Source organism: Prionailurus bengalensis, chromosome C2, assembly GCF_016509475.1.
Source record: "Prionailurus bengalensis isolate Pbe53 chromosome C2, Fcat_Pben_1.1_paternal_pri, whole genome shotgun sequence".
Taxonomy (NCBI): domain Eukaryota; kingdom Metazoa; phylum Chordata; class Mammalia; order Carnivora; family Felidae; genus Prionailurus; species Prionailurus bengalensis.
In genome coordinates this window covers 129222852-129234175 of record NC_057350.1, presented here as the reverse complement: position 1 = coordinate 129234175, position 11324 = coordinate 129222852, and the positions used below count along the sequence as shown (strand labels likewise).

Genomic DNA, 11324 nt, shown 5'->3' with positions numbered 1-11324 from the left:
TGAGACTTGGACCACTGCCTGAAGTTATCCCTGCCTGATCCTGCTTCCTCCATTTTTATCTTTTGCAGGTATTACTCTCTGATACCCTGTGTGCATTCCTAACTCTGTCTCAGAAACTGCTTGCCAGGGAATCCAAGTGGTAAATTTGAACATACGCTCGATACTGTTGTTGGTTCCAGGAGGAGAACAAGGAAATCTATGAGCCACAGGATATGGATAATCTGATTTACAAAGTGTAGCTTGCTAACCTTCGGGCTAGGCTCCACCACTTATGGTCACACATCCCCATTTGGCTGTGGTGCTATGAGCCATCCTCCACAGTACTGCCCAGGAGTGAAGACCTCAGCACCTGGCCTCTTCAGAGTCCAGAAAAAGGAGGAGTTTCTGCCCCTCTGTTAAAACTAGTTTTTGTTTGAAGACCTACCTTTTCTACCCGCACCTGACACAAATTATGCTTTCTCATGAGATGGTGAAGTTCTTCTGGGAGGCTTTCACGGAAACCTTGGCTTAATACACCAATAGTCCTGGTGTTCTTACAAGAGGAAACATGGGCAGTCATGGATCAGGTGGTGGTGGGGGGCCTCGGGTCATCATGGAAAGCAATCACCACAGCATGGCTGAGAGATGACAAAGGCCTGAATTAGGGCAAAGCTGTGGGAGTGCAGTAGATGTGGGGGTGGGAGAGTGGGTCAGAATGGACAAGATTTCATCATTGAGGGGAATGAAGGAGTCACTAGTGACCATCATAAATCTGACTTAGGTACCTGGCGGATGGGGATGTATTTACTGTGTTGGGGACCCAGGAGGAGTTGGAGGTAATTTGGGGGAGAAAAGTGACTTCAGTATCTTTTGACTTGGGGATGCCTGCGGGACATCCAAGGGAGAGCGTCCCAATTGCTCCCTGACTTTTAGTTTTCTTTCGTTCTGCTTGCAAAATCAGAGAGAAGCAGCATCCTGTCAGGGGCTGTTGCTTTCCCTTTGGTCCCGCTGCTGGGTTTTCTCCAGCCCCATGCCCTCAGGCAAGAGAGGAGCTGGCAGCGCAGTCTGCTGGGGGCTGCAGGGCAGGCTCTTAACACAGCAGGGCCCTTCAGATGTTCCGAAACTGACAATCTCAGGTCTACCACCTGCCAGCATTTGTTCACAGAGACACAGCATCACAAACTCTCCGGACTGGAAGGGACGTTAGAGGTCATCCGTTCCAGCCTCGGGGTTGGCATTTCCAGACTGTTCTAATAATTTAAGAGTTCCTCCTCCTATTAATGTGGGAGACTTTCTTCTAACTTCCCCTTCATATGCTATTAAAGACATGGCCCTACCCGTCCGTGGGCCTTCTTCCTTGGGAGACGTGTGCTGGGGCTCATGTTTGTGGATCTAGCAGGGAGGGACACGACGAGGCCAGGTTTGGGAACACAAGTTCTTTTTGTCCTTCACACTACAGCTACGAGGATGGTCTCCATGGTTACGGCAGCTTTTCAGAGGTCTACATTTTCATTTTCTCTATTTCCCTAAATGTCTAATTTATGAATAGTCTGTTTAGGTAACCTACTGGAAGTTTCTGTATGGATATGAAAATCAAGAAATATATATAGTGAAAACAACAAAACAAGCAGGCTGATAGGCATTTTGGGTACTTTTTTTTCTCCTCCTAATAACAGAAATTAGGATTGACTTTAGAATTTTCAAGTTAAACAAGATTCAGTGAAAGAAACACTGCCTTCATGTTCTTCAAAGGCATGTGAGCCAGAGAGGGGCTGGAGCTAACCCAATTATGTTTTCTTTAACGTGAAATAGCTATTTGCCTGACATTGCATTTGCACCTCACCGATGGGACATTGATTTCCACCCCCACCCCCCCGCCCGGGCTCCCTTTGAACATGAAAGTGTTTTTTCCTATTTCCCCCCTTGTGAGAGCAGTGATAAGAACAGATCGATAATTACATTGTTGGATAAAAATGAATATAAATTTTATTGAAAAACAACACCAGCAACAATGTGGGGAAAGCATACGCAACAGCCACTGGCCCCCACAACTCAACACACACGTTATGAAAAGTAATCACCTCTTAAGATTTCCAGCTACTTATTCCAAATGAAAAGAAATGATAGACCCCAGATAAACTGATGTGGGACACAGACGCACACCCCCTTTGAACACACTGCTAACAGCAAAGGATGCAGCAGCCTCGCTCGCCTTGTGTTTGCTGCGGGCCACTTAGTGTATTTCAAGGATTCACTGGTTTAGAGAGAATTTAGTCCTTCCAGTTAGCATGGCATCTAAAACCCAGACCACTGGGAAAACTTTTCAAGTCCTTTCAGAAGAGGATTCACAAACTTTCTTGGCAACTTGTCTCTCCTGCTTAAAAACAGGAAGTAGTTCTTTATGTCTAGCCTAAATCCTTCATGCTTCAGTTAATCTATTTATTTCCTTTTAGTCTCAGCAGGCTGTGAGGAGTTTGTCTTGGTGGGACAATGTAGCATATGGGGAACTCACAATGATCATAATCAGATTGAAACGGGAGTCCAGCTGTGCTGCTGGCATTTCCGAAACCAGCGAGAAGAAGGTAATTGCAGTTGTGGTTGTAGCCCATTTGCCTCCCACTGCCCGACCCTCCCCAGCCTTCTGGACCCTTCTGCCTGTGGCCTGAGGTCTGCCACCCTAGGACGTGCCAGCCAAAGCTCTGAGATTGATCAGTTTCAATCCTTCACTGGCAAAGTAATGAGTGCGGTGAAAACTGTCCCTTCTAGTCCCATATCCAGGGTTTCCATTTCACGATGTGATTCCCAGGCAGACCACTCCCCAATATTATATTCCGAGTCTTATCACCCTGCCAGGCAGTCCCCAAGCTCACCTCACAGCTTGTACGTAGCAAAGATGTGCTCCGTGTGCACACGAGGAAGCGGCGAGATTCCACGAGAAAGCACCCGGTGGATTTAACACAAACATCTCAGCAGGATATTTCAGATTCTGCGTAAAAACCCTGGTGATAGACTCAGCCTCACAGTTTTCCTCACCGGCAGCTCCACACATTGGGCACCAGGGAGCGCCCGTGTCATTCCACCAGGCGCTGGGACCCCACCGCCAGGAGACAAAGATGGGGATTTGAATAAAAGATTTCAAAATGCAACCCCAAATTCTACCCTGAGCAGCATGCGTATAAAAATTCATGAAGATTGGATTTCATTTCATGTATTTTTACTTCAGTGGAAAGAAATACAGGTGATTTTTTACTGTGCCTACAGCTGTCTTTACAAAGGTGGGGGGGGGCACGTGGTTGCTCTGCAGACACTTTGAGAGGCTGGGCCTTGTCTTGGTTCCTGGGGCAGCTCCTGTTTTGCTGGGTGGCATTCTCTGCATGCTCCAGAAGGTATTAATTATATTATTTTAAAAAAGATACATGCCGTTCTCATCAGGACTAGCCATGGCTCTGGGTCCAGTGAGTGACATGAATCACAGAAGGCACTTACTATTTTGACAAAACACAGCACATTTCTTTCAGCCCATAAAATCAAAGGTGTGAAAAGAGGCTGTTTTCAGGGTGTAAAAACTCCCCTTGTTTTCCTGTCTTAGTGCATAGCAGTTCCGCCTCTGGGGCCTTTGTGCATTTTCCAGGCCTGAGTGATGCAGTGCCAAATGCCTGGGTGGCGGAGCCTGCCAGAGGACTGGACATAGGCCAGGGCAGAGCTCAGACCCTCGTGGTGTACTCCCTTCATTTCCAGGACCCCCAGCCTGGTAGAGGATGGGCTTCCCTGTAATGTGGCCGTGGGCCAGGTCCAAGCTGGGTGGCAGTGGGGATCTTCGGGGAGATGATGGCCTGATGTGTTGGGATGGAGCTTTAGACAGGCCTGTGCAGGGGAGGCTGCTGCTGCCCACCCTGAGCTCTGAGATGGCAGGGGCAGGGGCCCCTTGGTCCTGCCCATAACCCCAGCATCTAGCACAGTGCCTGGTGCATATTAAGTGCCCCGTGAACATTTGCTGAAGACACAAATGTGCAGATGAAGGCACGAGCATCGGGCTGGCCCTGGCTGTGGCTGAGCCTGAGGACATTTAGAATGGTGGGGGGTGGGGGTAGTGCTGGCCAGTGCCAGCTCTCAGGGTGGGGGTGCTGGGTTAGGCAGGGGCCACAGAGCTGAGAGGCCAGGAGACAGGGAGCACCTGCAGGGCCTCCAGGAGCCAGGATGGTGTTGCAGTGACCACACAAGGCCTCTCAGTCCCTCCCTCTCGCGCTGCCCTTGCAGGAGCCAGCCTCTTGGTTGTTGCCATGGCAACACCGGCCTGAGGTGCTGCTGAGGGCTGGTGGGCAGCTGAGGCTCCCAGGGCTGAGCAAGTGTGGAAGGCAGGACCCCAGGGTCTCTCATGTCAGAGAAAGGAAGGAAGGGAGATGGAATATGGACGAGCACAGAAACTGCTCTCAGAGCCGGTGGAGGTCCCCCTACCCAACCCCAGCCAGGCTTTGCTGGTAGGGACCATTGGGGGCCGGCAGAACCGTGTTTTTACATGAGTCTGCTTGGCACTATGGTATTTGCACTACTTCCTGCCTGGTCTCCCTGCCCAGGTCTTTGTTTAGGGTTACCAACAAGGCCCCCTCAAGGCTCTAGGAGCCTCTTATGAAAGCTGCAGGCCAGGGCCTGCGGTCAGGCTCTGAGAGGGCCTGGAGGGCCACCAACTAACTAGACTGAACTGACCCTCAGGTTCCTCTGGGAGCACAGAGTAGGAGGTCTCTCACCCTTAGACTCAGGTGGCAGGGCTAACGTGGCATCTTTCACCCCCGGGCCCTCTACCCCAGACACCCAAGGGTGGGCACCGGGAGTCCCCTTGTAACTTTTCTGTTGCCACATCACAGGTATGCACAGGGATTGTGGAGCCTCCAGCCCATCGTGGGCCGGCCAGCTCCCTCTTCACACCTTCTTTTTTCTAAGGCTCTTGAGGAGCGAGAGGCAGCAGGAATGCTGAAGACGGTCAGGTCTGGGAAAAAAACGGCAGTGCAACCCTCCCGGGGGTCCGGGAATTGGTGAGACACACTGATGCTGCCTGCAAGGGGCTCTGTGATTCAGAATAACTCAACCTTGCAGATCAGGTCCCTCTTGGGCACAGAGGAGAACTCTCCCACCATCACGTGAAAAGCTTTCTGCCTGAGCCGTGTCCCTGCTTTCCCACATCAGCCCTATAAAAACAACAACAGCATTAACACGAGAAGGGGGCATCTGGGCAGGGGTGTACAGTTTACAATACCTTGGATTTACATAGCACCTTTTTCTTCTAAAGGGCCTTTGCCTCAGTCCCCTCGGCCACCGCCACAACCGAGTGCAGCCATCAGAACAGAAGCGTCACAGCTCCCGCGGCAGAGCAGAGAGACTGGGGCAGAGGCCTAGAAGTGATTTCATGCAGACTCGGTGTCCAGGGCTCTCTGCACTTCCCGTTGGGCCCTCCCTGGGCAAGTGTGGCCTCGGCCCTCTGGGAGGGTGTGGCCGGGGTGCCGGCCCTCACTGGGCGTTCACTTTGTATTTCAGGATGTAGGAGTAGAAGTTGTGGTTGGCGTTCTCCAGCACCATGACATAGACTTCCTGGCAGCCGGCCGTGTTGCAGCTGCCCTCCCAGTAGCCCTCTCGATTCAGGGTCAGGGGCCACGTGTCCTGCCCCTTCACCAGGGCTTTGGCGATGCCATGTAGCTTCAGTTTGAACGGGATGTTCCGGTTGGCAGGAAGCACGCCCGACAGAGGCTCCAGCAGCTCATTGTCCTGCCCCCAGTTGCCAAAGCTCTCAGGGAACATGGGCCAGTTCACCTTGGTGTTGGTGCAGCACAGGAGATAATTGAAGACAAAGACATAGTTGCCTGGCTCCAGCCTCTTCTTGACAAAGATCTTGAGGGCAAACTTGCCGGCCTGGGGCAACTGGACTTTGAGCTCTGCCCGCTTCTCCCGCTGCATCTGGAAGATGTAGCGCCGCTGCGTCTCCTCGGTGATGGGGCCTTCGTCCCCGTGCAGGGAAGCCAGGACGCTGATGCCCTCCTCCACGCCGAAGCTGACGGAGCAGCGCCCGTCGCTGGTGTGGATGATGGGGTCGGGGTGGGAGGGCTTCATGATGCCCATCTGCTCCGAGAACCAGCTGGGGCCCACGGGCTGGTGCAGCTCAGCTGGCAGCCGGACGCCGATGTCCACATAGTTGCACTTGAGCGTGTACTCCAGCACCGAGCTGTAGATGTCAGACTTGCCTTTGGCAAAGATCTGCAGCTTGTGGGTGCCCACGGTTGGAGGGTATATGTCCAGCTTCATCCCGTTCTTCCTGAGGCTCAGCAGCCCATGCTCCTGCTTGCCATTGAGCATAAACATGAAGAGTGTGGGGGCGCAGCTCTCAACGGTGACAGTGGCCTTCCCGTTCACTGTGGAGAGAGAACCAGGGTCAGGTGGGATGGGCCCAGTATGTGCTGATTTGCTGGTAAATGTTTAGCAGCTGGGTCTCTGGGCGAGGGGTGGGGGTGGGGGAAGCCCTAATTTCTAGTGGCTGCCTACTTCCATGGTGTAAATACTTTCAGCACGATGGATTTTAAGCAATCGAAGTGATGTCACCGACCACGATGTGAGCCAGCTGCGGCACACCGCTGGAAGGGCTCCCCTCCGCGCTGCGGGTGGTTCTCTTAGAGTGAGCTGAAAGCTGAGGGTCTCCAGAGAAAATCTGCCCCGGCTGGATGTGCTTGCGCCACCCAGGTGATTCACATTAGATGAAGGTTGCATGGAGGCTTAGTCTGGTTCTGGAGCAGGGGAGAGGGTCCATGACCAGTTGGAGAGACACCCTTTGTCTCCTTCCAGTCTCGAGTCTTGCCTCACACCTCCCCCTCCTGGCATCTGTTCTTTACAGTGTCAGCAGCTGTCAGGTGAACGCAGGACCTTAAAACCTGGCTGGAATGGTTCACCACCGAAGGCTGTGCTCAAGGGGTGGGGCTGCCTCCTAGCTCCTGGAGCCCCCACCCAGGCCTCCCACATGGACGTGGCTCGTGTGTCTCTGGAAAGGTCAAAGGTGAAGGGGAGGGCCTTTTGCATCTACCCACCTTCTGCCTCTCCCTGTGCCTTCCAGTTTTGTCTTCCTCTGTCCTCGTCACTTTTTCAGGGACAGGTGGCCAGTTCTCTGGCTTTATAGCCCATGAGCATTCCCCTACTTGGTTCTCCCTGCCTCACGGGACCATGGGGAGGGGCGGTGGCTCCTTTCAGAGCCTCACCCACCTTCCTCCATGCGGAAACCTTTCCCTACCTTCCACTGCCAACCCATTCCCACTGCAGTTCCCCTCCACCCATGTAACTCTCTTCTGGCCCCTGACCCCACTCTCCAAAGACTTCAGTCACTTCCTCCTAGAGTCTGGACTGCTGGCATGCCCTCCTGGAAGTGCTCTTCTCCCCTTTCACCCACCATGCTCTCTAGCCTAGCCCTCTTCCCAGCCCGCTGACCACTGCCCCATCTTTGTTGCCATCCCTTTCCTTTCCGGTATATCAATTGTGGAGTGTTTTGTGCTTTGGTGCTATTTTCTTTCTCTTGGTTGAATCTCTACTCTCTCTTTGCTTCCTCTTCTAAGCCAATTCAGCGGGCAGAAGCTGTCTCAGCCTTCAACTGCTCACAGATCCAGTCTGTTCCATCTTGCATGAGAGTTGGCTGGTGAGATCCTGTGGAATTCATGTCTGATGTGGAGTGCCAACCAGCACCTCCACATGGCTGCCCGAGGACCCCGAGGAAAATACCAGGTCACTCTTGGGCTCACTTGTGTGGGTCACCATCAAACTGGAGACCAGTGAGAGACCTGTCCCTCCTGCCTGGCCTGAGTCAAGACCCTCCTTTTGGGGACCACAGGGCATTCTCTCACATCCTCCAGGGCACACCTCCTCACATCCAGTAGCCTTCACAGTCTTCTTCCCTCCACTGCTTTCCTCCAAACCAGGTAAGACCTTAGTATAATGTCTGACTGCAAAGAATGCAAAAAAAAAAAAAAAAAAAAAGGCCTTTTTCCCAGCCCTCAAGTGACGTTGAGCTCCCCGGAAGCCTCTCTTGTAGCTCTGCATCTCCTTCAGGAAACTTAGCACCAGTGCAATGAATTAGTTCTCTGCAATGTCTGTCTTTCCTGCAGGGGTGGGGCTGTGGGGAACTGCACTCCTGCCTCCTTTCCTGACTGTCCAGGGAAAGGACCAGGGTGCCTGGCCCAGCAGATTCTAGGCAAAGGTGGGCTGAATGGCTGGAAGACTTGAAATAAGGGCTGGTGACTCCAGGGACTCTGCAGGAGCCTGTGACCCACCCCTGCATCCCTTTTCCCTCCACCTCCTCTCATCCATCTCAGTGGTATTCCACCCCCTACATCCTGTGTCCTCTTCCTTGCCTGCTTTTGCCCACCTGTTTCCCTCTTCTGCTTTCTTCCCGTCCCCACTCTTAACAAAACTAGCTCCAACAAACAAAAATTCTTTAAATATGCATCATGAATATGGAATCAAATTTGAGATTACTGTATATTAAGAAACCCAATGTTTACAGTTCTGTGTCTCTTGCAAAGGCAAGTTCTACTCCGCTATTAATTTGATGTTGCTGTAGCCTGGTCCATTCTTCCCTGTGGTTCCATGGGCCACAACAGACCAACCAGGCTCCCCATCGGATATAAGCACGGAAATGCATTCTCAAAGACAGCAACCTCATGCTGTTATTGTAACAGCAGGAGCCTCCAGGTATTTGTAGTTTTAAAAAAGTAGCCCAGAGCTCAGCAGACTGGTTACGGCAACCATTGTGAGGTGGAAGGGACAAATCAGTTGGAAGGAGTGTGGGGACACCTGTGCTCCCTGCACCCCTATCACTGGGCAGTGTGGGGTGGGGCTCACCCACAGACCCGTGCACAGACCTCTCTGTGCTAACAGCCAGTGTGAGCTCAGGCCTTCCCAGGCCCCATGCAGCAGAGATGGTGCTGACCAGCAGTCCTTTAGCACTTTGCTAAAGTGTGTGGTGGGTGGGTGGCTGGGTGGGGGCAGGTGCATTGACAGGGTTGTGCTGGGCCCTGTAGTGTGTCCAGGTTATGTTCCCAGCCCCAGACCAGGCACGAGGGCCTTGAACATACATAAGACAAAGTCCTCTGGAGTCGGCCCTGTGAGGCTTGTGACCACAGTTCTGTGGCCTCCCCTCCCCTCAACATACAGGTGGCCCCCGTAAACCTCAGAGCGCACAAACACACCCGGCTGGGTGCCCGAGGCCGCTGTGGGGATCTGGGGAGCAAAGGTCAGTCCAGGTCAGCCATGGGACAGCTCAGCTGGGTGTCCTGCACTGCCTACTCCCAGGGAAGTTGGCTGGGAAAGGCTGGACTCTGCCTCCAGGAGGGAAGCAGAGCCAAGGGGCATTTGGGCTAGTGAGGGAAGGGCGCCGAGGAAGCCAGGCTGTTCCTCTGGAGCCAGCCCTAGCCTAGGGGTGCTGGAGGGCTTGCTGTGTCCTGCCAGTGCATGTCTGTCCCTGTGTACCGTGATACCTGCTCTCTTCCAGCTCCCAAGACCCAGCTCGGCAGCCACTCCCCGTAACAAAGCCTCCCCCAGTTCTCTGTCCTGGGAGACCCCCATTGCTCCCCCACTAGCCGGTTAGACCACTGACACACAGATCCCAGCTTGGCTGGGCCAACACGTCCTCTTTTCCAGGAGGTCGGAACAACAGAGCAGGCTAGTGAGCTTCTGTCGAGGACCTGAACTGGGAGGTGGGTACAGCCAGGCCTGAAGCAGTCCTTTCCCTGCTGTGGGCACTGGGAGAGACTCACCTAGCTACGGACCCTTCAATCCTGACTTGCTGACAGGTTGGGGTGTGAGTGTGGCCCTCAGGGGCTAGGGAAACCCAAGGACTTCCTACGCAAGGATGCGTAGGTGTGCTCAGGCATCTGTCCCTGCAAATGTGACCTATGGCTGCGTCCTGCCCTGATACCCTGTTGGCCTTGGCTGCCTTAGTAGCACCTGCACATACATACAGCTTACAGCAAGCTCACGGGCCCTGGCAGTCCCCTGGGGGCCCGGATGCCTTGAGGTACAGAGCAGGCTGCTCTGTCCCTGCTGCTACCCCACTGGCCACCTGCTCTCGGCTTACCTGTTTTGATCACCGAAGTCTCTGGGTGGGCACTCAGCATCCCTTTGTTGTAGAATTCACTCTTGTGGTACATGTTGTTCTCAAACTGCTTCAGAGATTGAGGAGGTTTGAGCAGTTGCCAGTTCTTGTTGTCTGGGAAATGGTCCTCGATGAACAGTGCAGGATGGGTGAGGAAGTAGAATTCATTGTAGCTAGAGGTTGGGGAAGGGGGAAGTTGGTCAGTAGCCATGTGGGGTGATAGGCCTCAGCTCTGTGGAGAAGGAGGCAGGGGCTCACAGGGGGATCTCTGGGGCCTTCTTTTGCCTAGCATATCCACAGTAGGGGCCCTGCCAACAACCCAGTGGAAGGGCCACTATCTCCAGTCTTAACATGGGCACTGCAGATGGCCCCTCAGTGGCTGCTTCCAGAAATAGGAGCCATGGCAGGATCTGAGGCCCCTTTTAAGAGAAGGCCATAGTCCACTGGGGCTGTCTAGGTGGGGAAAGGGCTCCTGCTAGTCTCAAAGCCAAACAGAGATTTGAGGGAGCAAAGGCATAACCAATGGATCAGGTGCAGCTAGTGGGGTGGAGGGCCGGCAGGCAGGGAAGGTCTTGGGTGGGCAGCCTTCCTCTGGTCCCTGGGGCCAATGAGACATGGCTCTCTAGAGGTTAGTGATAGGGAACAAGAGAAGAATTGGGAGGTTCATCTGAGATGGGGATGCTTCACTCTTGGCTTATATTTGGTCTGTGTGCAGAACTGTAGAGATTTAAACTGCAAAAATCAGAGACAGTGCTCTCATTTTTCTGAATAAAAAAGAATCTGAGCTGCAGAGAGAGTTTATGATCCAGGATGAATGTCACGGCCTTAGGTTAAAACCACAGTTGGTCAAAGCCTTGGAGAACAGACATGCTCCAGCGCCCTGCACCCTCCACCCTGCCCCACCGTGTCTCGCGGTGACTCTGTGCACCCACAGCATCCCTTCCTACAAGCCATAACCCCTTCCGCACAGATATGATGTGGCTGCATTCAGCCCAGAGAGGAGGAGGAGGAACCCTGGTGTCTGGTGGAAGCAAACACCAGGAAGAGAATTCTGGCATCCCAGTGAGAGCTGTAATACGGTCAATGGGCCAAAGGCCTGAAGGGAATCTACAGACTGCTAAAGAAGTTTCTCAGCCCCCCCTTTCCTCTCCCATACGGCCTGTGGGCAAATGCTGGGCTTTTAGAACTTGGGTGGAGGGGGCAACGGGGAGCCAGAGGAGGGATTTTC

At 53.3% G+C, this 11324-nt stretch overlaps 1 protein-coding gene across 1 annotated transcript in view; it reads right to left on the bottom strand.

Moving 5' to 3' along the window:
- Positions 1–1942: 1942 nt before the first annotated feature.
- Positions 1943–11324, bottom strand: part of KY (kyphoscoliosis peptidase) — a 46677-nt gene continuing 37295 nt past the window's right edge. Inside the window, exons 10-11 of the mRNA XM_043595345.1 lie at positions 10079–10269; positions 1943–6377 (exon numbers count right to left, since the gene is read on the bottom strand). Of these exons, the coding sequence (XP_043451280.1) occupies positions 5482–6377; positions 10079–10269 (1087 nt within the window). The 3' untranslated portion in view covers positions 1943–5481. The remainder of the gene's footprint in view (positions 6378–10078; positions 10270–11324) is intronic.